The sequence below is a fragment of the Amaranthus tricolor genome, chromosome 2 (genome assembly GCF_026212465.1).
Source record: "Amaranthus tricolor cultivar Red isolate AtriRed21 chromosome 2, ASM2621246v1, whole genome shotgun sequence".
NCBI classification, from domain to species: Eukaryota; Viridiplantae; Streptophyta; class Magnoliopsida; order Caryophyllales; family Amaranthaceae; genus Amaranthus; species Amaranthus tricolor.
The window spans coordinates 9291481-9314362 of record NC_080048.1 but is presented as its reverse complement, the minus strand read 5'-3'; the positions used below and the strand labels follow the sequence as shown (position 1 = coordinate 9314362).

General features: G+C 34.4%; 1 protein-coding gene across 4 annotated transcripts; it reads left to right on the top strand.

The window, feature by feature from the left end:
- Positions 1–1551: 1551 nt before the first annotated feature.
- On the top strand, positions 1552–16626 carry LOC130805347 (GBF-interacting protein 1-like). Of its 4 annotated transcripts, none has more exons than XM_057670112.1 (11): positions 1552–1998; positions 7246–7289; positions 8167–8272; positions 10418–10538; positions 10664–11004; positions 11126–11263; positions 12105–12492; positions 13019–13301; positions 13580–13732; positions 14584–15090; positions 15753–16573. In XM_057670112.1, the coding sequence occupies exons 1-11, from the start codon at positions 1587–1589 to the stop codon at positions 16047–16049; spliced, it is 2790 nt and encodes a 929-aa protein (XP_057526095.1). In that variant the 5' UTR covers positions 1552–1586; the 3' UTR covers positions 16050–16573. The 4 variants fall into 4 exon arrangements, with proteins under 4 accessions (XP_057526095.1, XP_057526094.1, XP_057526093.1 ...); XM_057670111.1 differs by having other exon boundaries at positions 1563–1998; positions 13016–13301; XM_057670110.1 differs by having other exon boundaries at positions 1564–1998; positions 14578–15090; positions 15753–16626.
- Positions 16627–22882: the final 6256 nt, after the last annotated feature.

The following is a 22882-nucleotide window of genomic DNA, read 5'->3' as shown; positions in this document are numbered from 1 at the left end:
TTGAGCTGATCATCAAGCATGTGCTTAGTTAAGGGGAGAGAGTTGGGGTATGGTTTCCCTTGATGAGGGAACCGATAATAATAGTGGACAAACAATATCAAAACACAGCCATTGACAAACTTGGCTGATCGTTCTACCGCTTCACAAAAATTGTCCAAAATATAAGAACACCAATCAAATTTGTTGATTGCGGAAGCATCAACAGTGCAAGGATAAATCGACTTCTTCAATTTAAAGTCTGGGAGGGGGGCCAACAAGATAGCCAATGAGTACAAAACAAATAGTTTTTTAAAATCATCTCCACCTTCAAGGAAACTATTAAACATAGCAAGAACCTCCTTTGCCTTGACGGTCTCAAGCTTAGGGAATTCAATCTTCCCTAGCCATGTATCAACGTCGTTGTCCGCTCTCTTTGACCGAGTAATTAGTCGTTTAGAAGGGTTCAATGACAACCCAAAAATGCCGTAAACGTCATCAGCCATGATAATATAGCTAGGTTGATTCGGCAAACACTGGATGCGGCTTACTACATCAAAGTGGGCAACCAGAAAAGGAATTATACCAGTGTGAAACCTAAAAGGCTTCATTCTAAGAAGGCCTTCAAAGCCAATATCATTAACGTCATCAACTTGTTTGGCAGTTTGCTCCACTTGTTCTTTTCCCTTTATTAGAAATAAATGGGGTTTGCAGTTAGTATATATGTTCTTATCAACACTGGAAAGAACACGCAATTTAATAATGTTATATATCCAAATATAAAGCTTCAATTATACCTTATCATAATTCCAATTGCATACCAATAAAACACCAAACACTTCGTAAAATAATCCCACATGAAAATATCAATCCAAATACATAATGTTATACATCCAACGTCTAGTATAAAATCAAATATATAAAAGCAAATACATAGTATTATAACTCCGATTACATGATATTATAAATCCAAATATATAATATTATAACTCCAACGACAGTGTTATGATCCAAATACATAATATGATAACTCCAATTACATGATATTATAAATCCAAATATATAATATTATAACTCCAACCAACACGAAATCGTACTCCAAAATAAACAACAATTCAACACAACACTCCATAATTTGTCATGCACTCAACGATTTCATAATACCAATTAAGTGGGTCAAAAATCCAAAATATATAATGCAATAATCTCAAATTAGATCAAAAGGATGAACTTACATTTCCTCATCCGTCTTTATTTTCACCAATGAAGTCTGAGGCCTGGGAACCCTTTGTTTGGGGACTTTTTCAGTCGCTTCTGTCACTTGATACCTTTAAGATCAAAATTGAAAAATGTCCAGAAAATGAAAAAACAAAGAATTAGACCGGCCCAAATTAACGGTCTCATCATAAGGTCATTTCATCCAAAACCAGCTAATTTACTAAATTTCCTCTTAATACAATTGGATTTTTCGATTAAGCTTAAAATCCAATAATAATGATAACTAATAATAAACCAATTAAGGAAGCAAGTTAGCAATAATTAATCGCCAACATCCCATCATCTATTTTACAATTGAGGCAAAATAATAGGAATAGACGAAGTATGAATGAATGATAAACACCAAAAGAGCCGTACAAACTTGCAAAGCTCTCCGTTTTGCTTGCTCTCCCTCTTCTTTCTGTTTTTCTTTCTCCTCTCTCTTTCTGTTTTTCTCCCTGTTTTCCGTAGATCAGTTCAATTCAAAGTTCCCTAATCATTACAACACTACCCACAATCATTTCTTAAGGTTTAAAAAAATCGACTTGATCGGTGATAATCAAATCGGTTCAGTTGTTTGTTTTGTTTTTCTGAGTTTGAAGATGAGCGGTGGGTTTAGGTCCTCAACAATTCCTACCAATGTGAGGAAGACGATTCAAAACATTAAAGAAATCACTGGTAATCACTCTGAGGATGAGATTTATGCAATGCTTAAGGAATGTTGTATGGATCCTAACGAAACCGCTCAAAAGCTCCTCCGTCAAGGTCCTTTTTTCTTCTCTTACAGCTTTGATTTAACTTCTCTATAATTTGGTCTTTTAGGTTGTTTTTGTGTTAAATTTCTCTATTTGATAATTTTTTAAACCTAATGACTATGTAGCATCATAAAGTTAAGTTCCCTGGTTGCTGTTTGAAAATTTCGACTCAAGAATTTAAATTCTTCTTCTAGGGGTTTCACTATTTTAGTGCTTCCTGGATATTTGCTGAACTTTGAGCAATATGAATGGGAGAATATGGGGAGTGACCGAGTGAGTATTAGAGAGGGTAGTATTTAGGGTTTATTTAAGATCAAGTACTGATTACAATGTGGAGAGTGCCCAAAGAACTTTGGATATTTCTTATAAAATTAGCGTTAATATGTGGCAGGCGTTGTATTAGGGCTTGCTTTGTTATTTGGATGTTAATTCTTATTCCCTCCGTCCCATTGAGTAGTTCCCTACGCAAGCCCTTTTTGGATATGCAGCAAACTCCATGTTTAGAGAGTACTATTTTGTGGCTGAATTCTGTTTCAGGACTTTTGGATGCAAAAACGTGTTTAGTAGAAAAATGTGGCTGTGATTTAGTTACTGTGAATTTGTTTGGATATGAATTTTTTGATCATTAGTATTTGGTATTATTAGGGTCTTATGGTGTTGATTTTTTCTGTTAATGGACTAGTTGTATGAGTATTGTTTACAGTTACTGCCGTCTACATACTGAGATGCTTGAGCAAAGGCTTTACTCTCATTCTAGGTTTTTTATTTTTGGAAATATTAGAGATGTTGATGGAGCCCCTTTTAAGGGTTGACCCTTGCATCTGCTTCTTAGATCAAACTTCTTGATAAGATTAGTTTGCTGTAGTTATATAATTTAAAAAGATTTTAGATTTGTATTATTATGAGTAAGTGAAGGAATCCCATGTTTAATTCCTTAGAAAACTATACAATTGAAAATGGTCATAATCCTTGCGGGAGATGTAAATTCCTTTTTGGTTTGGTTTTCCGAGACAAAATCAAATTGAACTAAATTAAATTCGATTTTGACTTTTAAGTCCAAATCCAAATCAAATTTTTGTAGAATCAAGGAAAACCTAACTTACTACCAAATATGCAAACTAGTTCGAAAAACCAAATTTAAATTATTGTGATATTTAAAAGGAAAAATTACTTAGAATAATCCAACCTTTTCATGATTTTCCTACAATAATTCCACCTATTGATTAATCATGAATAATCCCAACTTCGAGGGGTATTTTCCTACAGTAAATCTGATAACCAAATGTCTGCTGTAGTAATTTTTTTTTAAAAGATAGAATAAAATAAAATGTCGAAAAAAATGTTACAAAAAATGTTAAAAAAATTCTAATCTTTTTTATCATTCAAAATTTGTGATGTAAAATTTTTAAAAGTTTTCTTTAATTTTACATTAATTTTTAGTTTATTTTTTTTGTGAATTAGCTACTATAGCAGGTCATCGGGTTACCTAAATTTACTATGGGAAAATACCCCCTAAAGTTGGGATTAATCATGGTTCATCATAAAAAAGTTGGATTATTCTAGGTAATTTTTCTATTTTAAAATCTAAAATGATATGTTAATATCTCATAAAAATATTGTAGATTTGAAATGAAAAAACAAAACATGTGATGCGAAGAACAAAAAAAAAAAATTTAAAAGCAGAATCTCTTGAAATGAAAAATAGATATATGTAAAAGATATATTGAAAGATCTAAAAAAAAATTATAGACAAGTCTAGAATAAATATAAACATAAAGAAGATGTGATGAAATGACGGATGAAGATATTGATTAATATGGTTGAAGATGTTGATTAGTACGGCTGAGGATGGATGAATATTTGATGATGAAGACGCAAATATTGAAGCAAAGATTCTCAGAGGAAGGAGGCGTTTTGTAAAAATTGATTGGTGTTGGTGTGGTTATCACTCATCGCCATTTTTGAACGAAGTTCTTAAGCTTTTTGCCGACTCTATCTTTCTTTCATAACACATCAAATTAGTTAACACGTGGAGGCAAAATGTGGAAGGCCTTAGGGTTTATTTGGATGTAGAAAAGCAAATTAGGTTTTGATTACATAAGGGCTTTCGTCTTCTTTCTAACCTCTCACTTTCTTTATAATTTGGCTGTCTAGGCCTCTATTTGGGCTAATAACAAAACAATACTCTTTGCTATTATAATTCAATGTTTTTGTTTTTTTTGGTTTTTTGATTTTCGTTTTGTTAAACCGAATCCAAATTGTCGAAGTTCGGTTTTAAAAATTCCAATCCAAATCCATTTATAAAACTCAAACCAGTTAATCAAACCGAATTTCTTGTTTGATTATGATTTTCTTTTTAGGTTTTAATCCAAATTACTTACACTCTTAATCCCATCATATGGACTCTGCTACATGAACTACTTATTTGATAATAAATTACAAGATATTTCGTTGATTTAATAAGATTATCATTGATGTTGATTTGTTTTGGTTTATGTAGCAGACTCAAGTAGGTTCCAACTTTCTTCAGGGAAGTTATGTAATTTCCTTAGTTACTTGATGCCACATGTCCAAGTTGACTTATGGGTAGTTACCATTTCGAAATCAGTTAAAGTCTTTGAAAACATCATAATATTTAAGGGAAAAATATTTCTACACAATTTCCCCATAACCATGCAAGTTACATGTCTTTGTAGATGAAGGGTTACTCCTTGTAACTTCTTTTAACCTCCCACTTTAGATAACTTCCCTTAACTTTCATCTCCACGTTTTCTTTCCTTCATACATTCAAAGTGACTAGCTTGGCTTAATTTATGACTTTTAAATACTTACGATACTTGATTTTAACAAACTAACAAAACTAATAGTGAAATTATAAAGCTATGATAAAGTACTACTTGGACAAACATTTACAAATGAACTCAGGGTATATTTAGATGGAAGTCATTGAAAGAAAACTAAGGGCAGAGATTTGGAGGGATGAGGGATCCCTTGTTTGGATAACAAAATGGAAGGGGAGGGAAGGAATTTGAAGGGATTGGTTAAGTGATTTTTGTTAATGTATCAAACGTAAAGCATAAGATGAACCAAACCCAAATATTGATTAAGCTAGCCTTTGATTGAGACATGGATATGTTGAATGGATCTACGTCATATTAGTGGTCCTAATCTATTTGTTCCACAATATTTTCTTAATTGTCGTTACATTCCTGGCCCCTTGGTTATGGAAATAAATGCAAGTGCTTTTACTTGTAAAGACAAGGGGAAATAGTTTCTCACGAACAATAATGGTTTGTGTTCAAAATAATACTCCGTCTTTCTTTTGAGATTGCACTTAATTCTATTTTAGTTTTTCCTACTTTGTACAATTTCTTTTTTTGGTAATGACCCCACTCCCTCTCCGTAGTGTAACGACGCGTTTTTTTTACACTTTCACAACACAAGAAATATCAGTTTGTTTATTTTGAAAATCTTTACAACGCGATCGATGTGATGCGATGCGACGTTGTTTTTAAAACTATGCTTTTTTCAAAAATCATCCCCAAACTTATTCTCTCTCTTTACCTAAATCACTCATTTTATACATTCATTTGTATTTTGTTTTATTCTTCAACTACTAATTAATATTATCACTACAAAAGAGAGATGCAACTTCATGGGGACAATAGGTATATGCTTTAGTGGATGTGAGTTAAATGTGTCACTGTTTCATCTGGTATAGGTTTAGCTTTATTCCAAGCAACAATTGCACTACGATGCTCTCATGCCACCTAAGTGGCTTTTGTGGGTAAGAGGGTGCTAAACGTGCACAACTAGTGTTAATCTTCTCGCAAATCATGAATTAGATAAAGCAAATTATAGTCGATTTTGGGTTATTTTAGGCCATTTTGAGTGAATAACGATTCACGAATTCAAAAAGTGAATAAGTTGGTGAAATATGTAACATTTTACATGACCTAACCCTCGTAGAAAAGGTATTTTAAATCAAAACATGATTGCAAATACCATGTAAAACATCACATAATTTAGAATGGCACATGATAAGTCAACCAAAGAACGATTTTATCCTTAAATTCAACAAACATTATCCTTTGTTTTCTTGTTTTAATATGAATTGACTAGCTTATACCACATACATCACATATACGTGTACAAAAATCTTTCTTATCACTTGGTTAGGCTATGGCTTATGATAAGGCAACATTTATTACCGCAATGTCGTTAATGACTTTCACTTTATAGTTTGTAGAGGTGAGATGTATGTTATCATACTCTTTTAATAACAAACAAGTTAATTCAATTTAGCCATGATTAGGGATTGTAGTGGATTTTATACTCGAACTTGTTTTTTTGGATATGAGCCCAGTGAATCCAAGTCGAATATGGATTTTTGTTTCAGATCTGGGTCCCCAAAAAATATCCGGACCCGGACCCGGACCCGGATCCTTGGATCATTGTTTTATGATATAAAAATGAGGCACAAAATTAACTACCTCGAACCTTCTATCTTGTTTATCCTCATTTCACTCAATCTTTCTCTTTCTTCAACATTTTCCTCTCTCTTTCTCTTCAGCCAGACATTGTTGTCTAGCTTCTTCATTTCTGTACATCGAGAATGTCTGATTCTTTATTTCTCTTTTTTCTTTCTTAGCTCTTGTAATTTATCCTTATTTGTCGCAATTATGTTTCGCTTTAGGACTTTTTTGTATCTATTCTTATATAGGTTGTGAAATTGAATCCTAGTGAATGCGAGGAGTCATATTTCAACAATGCTTATTTTGGACACGTTTTTGGACCTGAATTCGATCCGTGAGATCCGTGGTTATGGATTTTGTCCTTATATATTTGGACTCACGGATCCGTGTCTGGATTTGAGTTTTTCCTTAGATAACACATCTAATCCGATGTACACCTGACCTGTTGACATCCTTACCCATGATAGAAAAATTTGTTTTTATGACTTTTGATAATAGCTTTTCAATATTAATGCCATAAAGTGACTCCCATGTAAGGAAAGTTTAAAAGGATAACATGTGACAATAATATAACAATTTTCTTATAGTGACCTTTCACTAAAAAATATTTAAGAGGATTAACATTTTATCCTATTCCTGCCTCATATGTACCAAATGGTAAATAGAATGTTAACATTAGCATCTTTTGTTGTAGTGTTATATTCACATATTTTTGAATTTGTGATTCATGTGTTGTTCTTTTCTCGTTCATTCATATGATGTTTTGTTCTTATGTTTTTTAGATACCTTCCACGAAGTGAAAAGGAGACGAGATCGGAAAAAAGAGGTATGTTGAGAATTTAGTGTATTAGTTGTAGACCATATGCTCTTTTTGTTGAAGAATTATGCATTTTTTGCTCCATAATTATTGTTTCAGTAGCTATCCAAATGTTTAGGAAAAATTACCAGGATTAATACAACTTTCTGTTTATTTCCCTACAATAATACCAACTTTTGATTAACCATGAATAATACAACCTTTTGGGGTGTTTCCCTAGAATATACCTAATATGTTAAAAATTAAACTATAGAAGATTATATGACAAAAAAATTTGGTAAGTCAGTTAATAAACTAAAGTTGGTTTTATTCTAAGAAAAACCCCCCCTAAGTTGGTATTATTTATGATCTATATTACTATGGTTGAAATGAATTCTTGATCAGGGCCTTTAGTTATCGCTCTTTGGCTTAGGAGAAATTAGGCTATATAGTTTTACTAAGTACAATTTTGATTTTCACAAATTGGTGCAGTTTTTTGTGATTTTCCTCTTTCAATTCTTTTTCTCTTAATACTTTTTATAATCTACGATTGAAATTCTGGAAAGTATCAAGACTTGCAATTCCATGGTAGTTTACTGTAATTCTTTCGTGTCTTAATTTTCTTTTTTCTTTTATTTGGACGGTAAACTGTCTAAAGTTCTGAATTTGAATTCTAATTAGAATATGATAAACTTTTATTTTATTAGATTTATATTAAGGAAATTAAGTTCTTCCTTGATATGTGTGCTTTCTTTTTTACTCCTTCATAAGTCATATCCCTATTTAGATTCTGTGCTAGTGTTTTATGAATATAATGACTGTTTTTGTTGGCTAGTGTAGCAATTGTTGGATTGCTATTAGCATTTTGCATTCTGAGTTTTGTTATGCTTTTATTTATATGATTCAGAACCGGACTAGCCCAGAGATTGCAGATTCTCGGTGGAGATCAGGTCCAACAGAACGAAGTGGTCGAGGTGGTAGGGGAAATTATGCATCTCGTTATGCAGCTAATGGTAAATTGAAAGCTATAAATAGCTCTTGTCAATGGTGTTCATAATCTCTAATTACAATTTAGACACAATTTTAATTTAATTTTTAATGATATCATATTTCTTTGTTGGTAATTTTTTATTTCATTGTTATCATATTTCTTTGTCGGGATATGTACAAGAATAACAACACTGTCAAAGTCTCTATCTCAAATGATTTGGGTTGACCAAGACTAGTCGATAAATCAATGATCGTCCATGTTATCTTTCCTTCTCCATTCATTTTGAGTATCTTCCATCATAACGTGTAATTGTAGATTCTTCATTATTTTTTTATTCTTTTCCTCTAGGTCTTCTTTGGTCTTCCTTTCCCTCTTTTTAAATCCCTCAAGTTCAAACATTTTACTTCACCGATACTCCTTCATTGCATATGCCTAAACCACCTTAAAAAATTCCTTTTCATTTTCACTCAATATCTGTGGTACTTAAACATTGCTTATGCTTTAGTTTCGAATTCTATTCTTCAAAATATGTCTACTCATCCATTAAAGCATCCGCATTTTGGCTATTCCTATTTTTCTATAATAATTGCTCCTAAAAGCCCAATATTGTGATCTGTATTTACATGTAGCTGTTCTATTGGTCATTCAATGAAATTTCCTTTGAGCTTTTTTGTGTGTGGGATGGAGGACACCTTGATCACATAATATCCTAATTGCATTCTCTCTACATCTGATTTAGTGTGATGTTGGGAATGTTGATTAACATCATTCAGATGAAAAAAAGTAATGTTTTAATGTAGGGGAGCTCAAAGAGACTACTAATGCAAGAAAAAATCTTTGTGAAGATGCTTTATGAAGAAAAAGCAAGCATTAATAGCTAATTGCTTTTGTATTGAATGCTACTAACATGTAAATTTTACTTTATAAATAGTATAAAGGAACTTTTTGGGCACTTAGGCTACTAACTACATGTCATATGTGCATTCAAACAAAATACAACCGCTAACAAACTATTAAATTGAAAGGGAAATGAATTTGAAGATTAATTACTACTGAAGCACTAATGAGGAAAGTAATTAAAGCAGTAATAAATATATAAAGTACTCCTCTGTCCTAATCATTTTGCATTTCTTATGTGAAAAAATTTTCCCATTGTGATTAGAAATGATGCAAAATGAGTGGGAACAACCTCTATCCCAAAGAAATAGGCACAAGTACCAATGGGTTGAAAATCAAGAAAAGTGTGTGTAAGTGGTTAAAAATATATTTCATGGAAAAGTGGGAAAATGAGTGGTTGGGATAAAAAGATGTAGTAAATTAATTGTGTGAATGAGGATTAAAGAAAGAGTGAGTTATGATCAAAAATAGAAATGAGGCAAATTAAATGGGATGCACTTAAATGGAAATGAGGCTTATTCTTTGGGACAAAGGTAATAAAGAGTGAAGGTAGAGGAGTTGGTTGTCATATGGTCTTGCAAAAGGGAGGTTCTGGTTCATTCATGGGCAACCACTTTTGTTTCGATTTTTTTTTATTTTATAATTATAATATACAAACAAACCCAAATTGACGAGTGCTCACGTATCGACGGTCAAGTTGTCTCATCTAAGACCATCACAAAAGAACAGGCTTAGGGTAACCTTGGAGAAGGCCAATTATAATCAGGAAATCTTTTGTTGCCACTCTACATGTTCTGCACTATTTTAATTTGTTTTTACGAAATACCCTTTTTTTGTGATTCTTTAGTAGTGTATTACTTTTGGTACCTTGATGTATGCCTCTTTAGAATAACAACATGTGCTAGTCCTTTTTCTAACTCTATAGTACTCCACCAACTGTTTCAATAGATGGGTTACTTCCATCGTAGATATCCTTGGCATAAACTATATGCTGCAAGGCTTGTATGTGCAAATCATGCATATTTTTTTTTAGAAGTCAGCTTGTTACCCTTAAAAGTTTCTCATGTATTACTTTTTTTTACTGTTATTAATAATAGGTCCAAGACAATTCTTAACGTTTTCTTTTTGGATTCTTCTTTTACTCTTTGTTAATTTTCTTCTTGAAGTTGCATGATATCTTTTTTTGTTTGTGGTATTCTTGCAATGCAGTAATTTCAACATTGTCATTGCCTCTTTTCCTTATGATATACCTTTTTGACTATTCTGTCAGGCGCTGGGGCTGGAAGAAGTATTCCTGCCAAGGAGAATGGAATCAGTCTAGCTTCTGACAAAGTTGGTTCTGTTTTTTGCCCTTCAGTAGTTCAGGAGATAAACAAGAAAGATGATGGAAGGTCATTTTTTATCCCAACTGTTCCTCATTTTATGCAGCTATTCACATAATTCACATATGATCGTCTTGGTCAGGCGCTTTATAGTTTTGGGTTTAAATGTATAGTCTCTTGTTTATCATCTACAGCTCTGTTACAGAACTTGCGAATGGTCCTGTTGATATAATATCAGGGGTTACTGAAGTTGTAAAAGCCCCAGAAATTTTCTCTGGAAGTGTTACCAAGGAAATTGAGCCACAATCACATAATGGTGGAAACAAGAAATCCAACATGGTGTCTGCAGCAAATGTGGAAATCATCAAGCCAGAAACATCTCCTGGTGTCGATTCTCCTGCTTTAGATCCTGTTTTGGTTCCATCAAATAATTTGCATTTTCCTGTTTCTGTTGGTGCCGTTAAACGTGTAGGAAACTATCATTCCCCTATGGAGCCAAATTTAAATTTATCTCTTGAAAACAAATCTATTGCTGGTAATGATGATTCTATAACTTTAACACTTGTTTGATATATCTTTCTTTGGTTCCCTAAAATTTTCGAAAAATGAGTATTTATATGGATGCTAACTTTCTTTTGGTGGACGTTTTGTACTAGGAAATATGGGTGGCAAGTCACAAGTAGTTGGAAAGAATGATGTGCAGTCTTCATCAATGGGTCCTGGGAGCTCTTCTTCAAGTCGACCTTCTTCTAACTATGGTAGTCGGTACCAACAAGCTTTGGTTTCTCATAAAGGTTATTCCTGTTCCTTTCTCTTTGTTTCTTGTAAATTACCTTTACTCGTCAAATGTCTAGCCACAAGGAAAATGTGTTTCTCTGTGCCCTTAATTTTCAGTTGTGTAGCGCCAGAAGAAACTCGTTAGATTTGTACTCTGGCACTTTGTGCATATGTGACTTGGATATGTACTGATTTGATAAGCTATAGTTATTCTTTTCGAACAGAAAATTGGATACATGACCTACTGGCCCTTTGCTTGATTCTGTGTTGTCATATATTATTAAACAAAAACCGCATAAAAGAGTTGAAGGTTGGAACATTGATGAGCTTAGAAAAGGAAGAGGTAAGCCGGATAATGTCATAAAAAAATTGGGATCTGTTGAAGCATATTACAATAAATAGTACTGAATGGAAATGAGTATCTGTAGATGATTATTTGAATTGATTTTGTTAGTTGTAAATAAGTATTAGACATTATTATCTGGTCGAATTCTCTTTGTTAGCGGTAATGTTTCACTTGTTTTGGTTCATGTATCCGTCCCCATTTTGTAGGATTAAGCTTTGACATTGTTGTTGTCAATTGCTGGTATTGAATTTGTGCATCTTTGGAGGAACCACTTTGTGCTAGTATTTGTAGGACGTGTTTTTTTCATGTAGTGTTTGTTAAAGCGTTTGGGGCTTTTATGAGCCACTCGGTCAGATTTATAAAAAGAAACTCTTTGCTCTACGTTGTGGGCAACATGTTGTCTTACATTTTGCTTACTGATCTATGTTCACCCACACCCACCCAAATTCGTTGCCGTTTTCTGTTAATGGTGTCAAAGTTTTTCTTGAATTGACCTTCCTTATGTTCTTCAGTGGGGCCTAATAAAGAATGGAAACCAAAGGTGATCAATGTAAACACTGTTGAAGGACTGAAAGCACCAGCTGCATCCGAAGGCTTGGCTATTCCTACCGAGGTTTGTGCACACACTCAGTCTGTGGAAAGCAATACTGATTCAACAGTTTCAATCAACAAGCTCTGTAAGGATCTTAATAAGCTGCATGTCAGAGAAGCTCAGCATGTTATCATTCCAAATCACATTCATGTTCCTGATGCTGTGCGAACCAGTTTGAGTTTTGGAAGCTTTGACTCCGCTTTGATTATTCCCTCAAAATCCATGAGTGAATCTGAAACTGAAAACTCGAAATCAATTTCTGAGACAGAGCAGGGAATTGAAGAAATAATGGGGGAGGAGGCCACAAGGTTTGTATGAATTTTTTTGTTACAATTTGTGATTGACTCATTAACCCCTTTTTGCACCTTTTCGGCCTCTTTTCCTTCTCTCCCCCGAATACTTTCAATTTGTGAAATCTCGGGCTCTATTTACTATCTAAGAAATACGCACCATTAGAGGACATAGTGTTACATTTACCTATTAATGTTTTCATTAAGCCGTTCTTGTCTAATTGTACTTGTGCACACAAGGAGAGAATACACAATTCGTTATTTTCTGGAGTCAACTCTGAAAACTTTAATCTTAGTAATTTTTCTTAGTTTTATAATAGGGCGAGTGGAGTCGTGCTTTGTACCCATATCTCTTGATCATATAACATTCTGGAGTTACTAAAACTTTATAGCTTCCTAGCATTTTTTTGTCCATTGCATGCGGATGTTGATTCTTTTGTCAGAGTGAAATGTAACCGATCCTTTCGGTTTCTTGGCTGGAGTGCATATGAATGTACTTTGAACCATTTTATCTTGCCTAACTTATCCTGCTTTTAATCAGCAGTAAAAATAATTTGGCACCTGGAGAAGGAGCTGATTATGCTGATTATTCTCAATCACCCAAGCAAGTAGAAAGCTTATCGTCTGGTGATGTTAGTGCTCCAGCTAGTTCAGTGGTTGAATTTTGTGAGTCTAAGGAGACAGATAGTGGCAATCAACATTCCAGTGTTCATTCGTCTGCCGGTGTTAGTTTTGGTCTTATGCCACCAATGCTTGAAAATCCATTAGGATCAGGAGAAGTCTCTGATAATCAAGAGCGCGATGCTGCCAGAGCTTCTAGCATTGTTGTAAGTGTTTTCTTTTTTCGTTTACCCTTTCTAACACAGGATCATTGCTTTAGAATCCTTTTGTCAGATGGATGTTTCATCAACTGATCCTACTATCCAGTTGATTGTAGATCATAGATGTAGGGGTGAGTGGATCATGGATGCGAGTTTTTGAGTTGTTCCAGAACAGTTAATAGCATGCATGCTGCTGTTAGCATTTGACAGTTTTATTTCTCGGCTTTCTTTTCATGTTTGTTTGGTTGAGGTTCTTGATGTCCTTATCTAATTTATTTTTGAAGGTACAACAACCGGTGGATCCTTCAATTTTCTATACCCAATATTATTGTTCTGGAGCGGATAGCGATGCCCGTGTTTCTCCTTTTCCGATACATGAAGTTGCTTCCAAGTACAGTGGGAATGTTGCAGTCTTGTCTTCACAACCTCCCACAGAGGTTTGTATGCTCACTCTAGTATTTGTGAAAGATTTTATATCATAATAAGGGTCTGCTTGTAGAATGTAGAACCACAACATGGTTTCTACTATCTTCTTCCCTAGTGATCATTGGACCCCGATGTTGAGCAGAACTTTGAATCTTGAACCTAATGTATGTTTAAAGATATATGTGAATGGATCTTTGAAGTATACTATTCTACTCCTCTCATCATATTTTCCAATAATTGGTCAGTTTAACCTTATAAAGTTTACTTTATGGAATTCATTTCTCCAAATTCTAGCTAGCTTTCTACTTCTGGTGCTGTTGCTGCTCCGGTGAACGTTGTAGTTTTTTTCCTTCTGGAATCAAACAGTGATAGTAAGTCTCATAGAGGAGTTGACACCTTTTTTTTGGTTGTTGGACTGTCCCAAAGATTTATTTTGCTTCTTATTTTCACATTGGAAAATATAGATTTTGTTTTTGCACAGTTTACTTGCTTTTTAAAAGCTTGATTACAGTGTCAGTCTGACATAAGATTGATACTCTGTTGATCAGATAAGTGTCTAGGTTTGCTTTTGTGCAAATCAATATGTAGTGTATTGGTAGTTTGTGAGTTGTCTGATAGCACTAAACATCTCACTACCTGGTTCATTAGGAAAAAAATTTGTTACAGAAGCTTTTAGTTTCACCTTTGAACATGCTAGGTAAATGATGAATGAGTATTACTGCATATATGTTTACCCTCTTTAGAACTTTGGTGAAAGTGGTTAGTGTATGAAAATGCAATGGAAATGAGTATTACTGCATCATGATCTTATTGTATGATAGCTCCCGCAGTGCTTAATTTTTCTTATTTGTCCCAGTTGCAGGGTGGAAATCCTTTAGTCTTGCCCACAGCAGCTCAAACGCCACTTGCAACTCAAGCTGCTGGGGTGATGCAAAACTCTATAGCTGTTACTCAACACCCTATACCTATTTTCCGCCAACCAGCTGGAGTTCATTTACCCCATTATCCTCCAAATTATGTTCCTTATGGACATTATTTTCCTCCATTTTATGCCCCACTTCCTTCCATGCCCCAGTTTCTTGGTAACAATGCTTTTCCTCAGCAAGCACAGGAAGGCAGTGTATATCCAGTACAACCTGTAGTGGCAGTTACTCCTACAGCAGTTAAATTTCCAATGTCTCAGTGTAAACCAGCTGGTAGTGCTGGGAACTCTATGCACATGGGTATGACTGGAGGTTATGGTCCATATGGAACTTCCCAAGCTGGTTACAATTCTATTTCAGTTACTGCTGCTGGGAACTCAACTGCAAATGAAGATCTAATTGCATCTCAATCTAAGGATAACAACTTGTATATCACTGGGCAGCAGGTTAGCTACTTAGTTTACTCTTTCCCTTTTCTACTTTGTTTAATTGTATTTATAAGTGAACTTATAAGAATAACTTTTATAGCTGTATGGTATGATATGGTCAATCTACTATTGTATGTGCTTCAGTTCTTGGGCAAAAAAATGGGTGGGAATGGATAGGAGAGAATGTTTGAGGGAAATTGATTCTTCAAGATCTATACTTCCAGTATGAGCATAGTGCATTACAGAAGAAAGCAGTCATAGCCATAGGATCAAAATTTCATGAGTTTAAAGTTTATTACTAACCTTTACATCATTTTTCTTTCTGTACCATCAAGTGACCAAATGCCATAGACCATTTGAGCATTTATCTTTCTGTACTGACAAGTAGTAAAGTGTGATATGCTTTTGTATTTTGCATGCCTTTCTTTATTGTCCATGTTGAGCCACGTTGGGACGAAATTGACTATGATTCGCCGTTCTTTCAAGTTCTGGTTTATTCTACCAACTGATTGAGATTTTAATTAAATTCAATATTTACAGTTGATTTTATTGGGTTGGATGTGATCCATTTTTTCTTTCCATTAACATAACTCTACAGGATCCACTTTTAATTGCTTTCACAATGTTATTTATTTTTAATTGCTTGTGCTTTGCTGAGTTAGAATTCTGTTATATTGCAGAGTGAAGGTCCAGCTGTCTGGATTCCTGCACTAGGTCGTGACATTTCCAGTTTGCCAGTGAACTCTTTTTACAATCTTTCTCCTCAAGGCCAGCATGTTACTTTTGCACCTACACAGGCAGGTCAAGGCACCTTTGCTGGTTTATACCATCCTGCTCAAGCAGTTACAGCAACAACTGTGCATCCCCATCTTCAACAGACGCAGCCCATGCCTGGTGTTGTTGACATGATGGGTGCAACAGCTAGTGTTTATCAACATCCTCAGCATGCACAGATCAACTGGCCGAATAATTTCTGATTTGGTGCAATGCATTTTTCTTGTAATTTACACAAGAGAATCCTTCATTATTGGGACTGTTAAGTTTGGAGTAAAACAAAGATTATACAGGGTTTGACTGGGATGTAACTTTATAAAAGCAGATCAAAGGTTAAACCAAGGTATCGTCTGGTGGTGCTAAAACAAGGTATAGAAGAATCTTCTATTGACTAAATATTGCAAATATTAGCTAGCTTGAGGTGATATGAGCAGTTTTATTTTCTCGCTGTTGGTATGAGTACCCGAGCAATTTTTCAAAGCTTTTCCCTTTTCAAATCAAAGTTTTGTACTAGAATTTACTCCGAGTGACTGGTAGTAAAGTATTTTCATTGTTAATGAAAGTTAGGATTTTATAAAAAGGCTAAGATTTAGGTTAGGGAGATTGTCCCCTATATGTGCAATTTATTCTATCTGCTCCATTATTTTGTAAAGTGAATTTTGATGGAAGGAAAACCAATGTATTGAATGAACTGAAATAGTTGTACTGGGTATAAGCAAAAGCAGCCCTCAATTGTTTTAGTTTATACATGCTCTCTCTCTTTACCATCTCTTTTCTTTTTCGGGTTTAGGCTGTTGTAGGCTCAAGGCTGGTGTATGGATGCTGGTTTGTGCTTTGAGTTTAAAACTTTTGTCTATGATTCAGGAAGACTAGATTATTGAAGATCTACTAGATTATCCCAAGAGTAGGCATGGCCACGGGGCGGGTTACCCGGAACCGAACCGGTCCCGAACCGCTTGGAACCGGAACCGTTTGCGACAGGTTCCGAACCGCCCCAAACCGTGGAACCGTGAAACCGCCGGAAAAAGTTGCCGGAACCGTGAAACCGCCGGAAAAATACTTCATGAACCGGAGCTAAAAAACCGCGGTTTGGAACCGGAACTGGTCCAACGGTTCCATGGAACCGGAACCGGAACCGGGACCGGTCCGGGTGAACCGGCTTAACGGTTCCATGGAACTGGAACTGCGAAAACTAGCTGTTATGTAGCCGTTGCATTTTCCCCTATAAATACTCATCACTTTCAATCATTTTCATTCAAAACTCATCTCTTCTCCTACTCTCTCTACTTACTCTCTCTACTTAATTCTTTAATTACGCAATTATTCTCTTAATTACATAATTAGTCTTTTAATTATTTCTTAATTTAGTTAATTACATAATTAGTCTATTAATTTTTTATTCATTTCTTAATTCTATTATTATTTCAATATTATCAATCATGTCTTCATTTTTGAAAAAAGCCTCAAAAAAAGTTACTAAATTGGCAAAATCATTGGGAGGTTTCAGCTCCTCCAAAAGAAAGGCCACTTCTACTCCGTCGGTATCAACAACACCTTCCATTAGTAATTATAATTATGAACCAAATTATCCAGAAGGGTACGACCCAGAATTACATAATTATGCAGAAGAAGTGGAAAGAGAAATACAAATTGATGAAGAAGAACAACAAGAAGAGGAACCAACGACCCATATTGGGATACATATATCTCGACAGTCATCAACAAGATCACATGAAGAACAACAACAACAAAGACAAGCTCGTGGTAAACGAGTCAATTTCCAAACTATCGGTTAGTTTTATAATTTTATTCTTCAAATTAATTAAATTTTAAATTATTTATTTATTTAATTATAGTTTTATAATTTTAAATTATTTATTTAGATGAAGATGAACCGGTAAGACAATCTTTTCCGGCAATGCCACCTCCTAGTGGTAGAGCTGTTTCACATGTGTGGTCGTATTTCACAAAAGAACCAACCGAGAATCCAGATATTTTCTTATGTACTTGTCAAATTTGTGAAAGTCAAGGAGTAAAGCCCTTAGTTTCATACAGTTTCGCACGAGGTAAATACTTTTTAAGTTTTTTATACATACATAATCGTAATGATGGTGGTACGATTTTATAAAAATTTATTTATTGTGTTTTGTGAATACGTGTTAGGTGGTGGTACGGGATCTTTTGACAAACATTTGGCAAAGAAACATGAAATCACAAAAGAAACTCATGCAGCAAGCGGCAGCGGGACCACAAGTGGAACTGGAAGCCGACAGACACAGTGGGACATTCCCAGCACAGGTATGCCTTTTAGATATAATCGTAATGAAATGATTGATGAATTTTCTAGGTATGTAATTTGTGATGAATTGCCTTTTAACCACGGTGAAAGTAGGGCATACGAGCGTTATGCTAGAAAAACTATGCAACCACAATATAGAGCAATCCCTAGGAGCACTCTTAAAAGACGCACAATTAAATTATATGAATCAATGCGCTATGAATTAGTTGAAATGTTTAAATCTTTTAATGGTAGGGTTAGCATAACAACTGACATTTGGTCTGCTCCCTCACATTTAGAATCTTATATGTGTGTAACAGCACATTGGATAGATCAAAATTGGATTATTCAAAAAAGAATAATTGCTTTTGAGACAATGCCAGAAAGACATACCGGTGAAAACATAAAATATAGATTAGTAGGGTTTGTAGAGAATAGAACTTATTAGATAAGATATTTTGTTGTTCAACTGATAATGCAACCGCGAACATTAAATGTCTAGAACTTTTGTGTAACGAACCTGCATTTAGTTTTATCCTTGGGGGTAGCTTATTACACATACGTTGTTGTGCGCATATAGTTAACTTATCTTGCCAAGCTGGCATAAAACAATTAAGCGATTTATTAGAACCAATTAGGGATATAGTGAAGTGGCTTAGGATTGGAAAGATAAAGAGACGATACAAACAATTATGTGACCAATATCAACTTAAAAAAGTGTATTGGTCATTGGATACTCCTACACGTTGGGGCTCAACCAACGATTTATTAAGAAAGACGATTGCTTATCGTCCAGTTATAACACAACTATATAGTGAGTGTACAGATAGTTACATAGCTGATGACACTTGGGAATTAGCTATAGGTGTACATAACATATTAGAAGCGTATGACCACGCGACAAAGATTTTTTCATATGTTTATGAACCGAACATTCACTTAGTAATAAGTGAGTGTGTTACTATTTTTTATCATCTCCTTAAATATACGCATGATGATACTAACCCATATTTGAAGCCGATTCTTGTAGATATGATGGAAAAATGGAAGACATATTTTACCGAATTTCCTTATATTTATGGAATCGCAACCATTTTGGACCCATGTTTTAAAACTGAGGTCCTTACTAAAGTAATAGGATTTTACTACCAATCGTTAGATCGCCCGCCTACTGATGTACATAATTATGTAGGAACATGTAAAAAATATTTAGCAGAACTCTATGATTATTACGCTAGTGTGTATAACCCAAAACGCGATACGTCTAGGCGTGCTAGCGTTTCGGCATGTCCCTCTTACTATAATTCGGTAATAGCTAATATAATGAGTCAAGATGATAGTTTTGTAGGATCATCTTTTTCCTCGACCTCATATTTAGAACTAGATAGTTATCTTAAACACCACTTTGAAATAGACCAAGGAAGCTATAATATTTTAGAGTGGTGGAAAGAAAAATCTGTAAAATTTCCCATTTTATCGAGAATTGCAAAGGATATCCTTGCAATTCCCGCGTCAACAATTGCGTCGGAGTCTGCTTTTAGTGCAAGTAGAAGAGTTTTGGACGAAAAGAGATCTCGTTTTGCTCCACAGAGTATTCAAATATGTGTTTGCAAGAAAGATTGGGATCAAGCGGAGATTCGAACACAAGGACTAAGGAATGATGATGATCAAGACGACGACGATGATCCATGGATGATGATGGATACATCTGCATCATCGTCAGGAGGAGAGTCAGCGGAAGCATCTAACCAACCACATGATGATGACGAAGACGAATAGGATCAATCCGACAACGATAAATCAACATTCAACAACTATAAATAAAAGGTATGACAAATAACTACGTGGGCTTTGATTCCTTCGGGATACGTAGGCAGCTTAGTATTCCTTTGGGTACTAGGTTCAAGTCCATTTTCTCCCTTTTTTTTTTTATTAATCATCTTTATCGACATTATCATTGATTCGTTTGTTATTAATTTATTTTTTTCATTCTTTTTAGTAAATATTTCAATAACGATGACAACTTGACATGCAATGAATTTCGCTAATAATCAAGTAATCATCAAAGGTACGTCCGCAATATTATAGTATTTTTTTATTATATAAATATTTAAAGAAAAAATAAAAATGGAACCGATGGTCCGACCCGCCCGTCCCGTGAGTTAAAACCGCCGGAACCGCCTCATGAACCGCCAAGGAACCGTTTGGAACCGCGCGGAACCGGAACCGTTCGCGACAGGTTCCAAATGGAACCGGAACCGGAACAGAACCGGACCAACCCGGACCGTGGCCATGCCTACCCAAGAGCTAGTTTAATTTATGAATGGCTCCCTCTTTTTTGCTACAAATACCATCAGGTTAGTTATATATATGTGTGGGAAAAAGCTGTGGCATAGTGGACTGAAGTGTTTTCATACTCTCTTTGGAATGAGTACAAGACTCGCCAAATTTGTTTGTAGAATATTTTGATGTGTTTTCATACTCTCTTTCCTATATATACTAGTTTCTCCTTTCAAATACTAAGCAAGTAATATTGGATAGTAACATAGCGCATTTGAGAGGCTTGCACTCTCCCAGGATTGAGTATAAGACTCGCCAAATTTGTTTATAGAATATTCTGATGTGTTTTGATACTTCCTCTTTCTTATTAAAAGTCATGTATCCTTCAACATCCAAATAAAGCTTCTTTATAACTCGATGATTATCACACCATTCCCTGATCTGCTACCAAAAGTCATAAAACAATCTTGTTGATAGAATTTATCTCCACAAATGAATTTCTCTTTCTCCATAACCTATGATAAGATCCATTAATATATAGAAAATTCATCGATCACATCAATGTTTGAACACTATTCAACAACTCAAACTATAAGCCTTAATAATCATCTGAAGACGACGCTATATTAGAGTTCAAATGACGTGTTTCAAACTCTAATATCACCAAGATCGAGTGTATGAAGTCTTGTGATAAACAAATTATACTTTCAATGAAAACGATGTTTGTAAGAGAAATAAATGCAATAAAATGACACAAAGATTTAATGAGGTTCACTCAATTAAGGTTACGTCCTCCGGTGTGTGTTATCTCAATTATATTATCACAAAGGAGTTCAAAGAACGCTCAAATTGGAGAATTACAATAGAGAAGAGATATAGGCTATGTGTTTAGGTTTGAGGTATTTTTTGGATCTGTTACAATGGCATATGAGACCTTGTTTATAGAGGTTTGTACATTAATGAGTATTACATATTAAGGCTATGGATTAATGTACAATAAACAACTTCAAGGAATATCAAGAGTCAAAAACCGAATCCAATGCTCGATCAAGGAAATGCTTCATTACTTGGATGCCTCGTACAAAAATCTTCACCCTTTATTCTTCTCATTAACTATCATTCATCATACCATAATTCTTATGTTTAAGTCTTTCCTTAATTCCGACATAACTTAATGAATTAATTCTAGCACTTAAACACCATCATCAATCACACATTAAGTTACATACTACTCACTCATTTAATCCATTCATGGGATTCCCTTTCTATGCACTCACTAATGCATAGAATTGATTTGGTGAATTCAAATCACCGTTTAACACTAACATCATCTTTTGTTCATCCTTAGGCTTTACTAGTGTACAAATGATTTGATGTACTTTGTCTTCACTGACTCTCCTTCAATGTCACAAACATTCTTAAAGTTCAACTCACTTATAACAAATGTACACTATCGATACATCACAATCATATGAGATATGACTTTGCTTTCTTGTACCAAAATATAATCATAATCGTGGATCAACAAAATAAAATTTTATAATAAAGAGCTAGCAACAAGTAAGGTGAGATGATCCATAATCCTAGAATATAAATATTTTAGCTACTAAAACAATAATCGAAAAGGAACTATAATAAACATAAAGACATAAACATCACCAGAAAACATTTCAAACATTGCAATGATGAATTGAATCTTCTTACCTCCACGATCAATCATTAAAGCGTTTCCGATTTTACCTTGTAATCCTAACTTCTCACAACTTAAATGTCCTAAGATAACCTACCTAACTTACACACATAGGTACAAATCATCAACTATTGTTTAGTCATATCCTAATCTCATATCTTAAGTGTATATGTCCTAAATTCTTAAATTTTCATACTCCCAAGATTGTATCCCCACTAGGTAGACTAACCCTAAGTATTAGCCACGAGCGCAGCTGATACCAACTGTAAAAACTTACTTACTTATAGTCTAAGTAAGAGAAGTTTTCAAAATAATATCCTATGAAATCGAATCTTAAATTCCAAATCATCGTCTATGAAAGCTAGTATCAAGTTCAACAGCTATACCAAGAACCAAACATATATAACATGGAAGTATAGAGGCCCACAAATCTATAATTTACTCTATTACACAGTTCTATGAAATTCTAAAAGATTTATTACACTTAAATAAATAATCAAAACTCAAACCAAAAGAGGTCTTCAATACAATCTCTCATCACCTTGAACTACCATCCTTTCCGATTGGTATCGAGCTACGAGCGATCTAATAGAATAAAATAATAGGGATTCAGACTTAACTGAATGAAGAAGAAATCCAAAACAAAATAATTGGCACCTAACAACGAATATTGAGGTGAGTAATTATGGTCCTTTTTTTATATCTAGCTAGCGTGTCCACGTTATATTTTCTTATGTGTGTAATTTAACAAATAACTAAATTTCGTTTCTTGGAAAACTAATGATTGA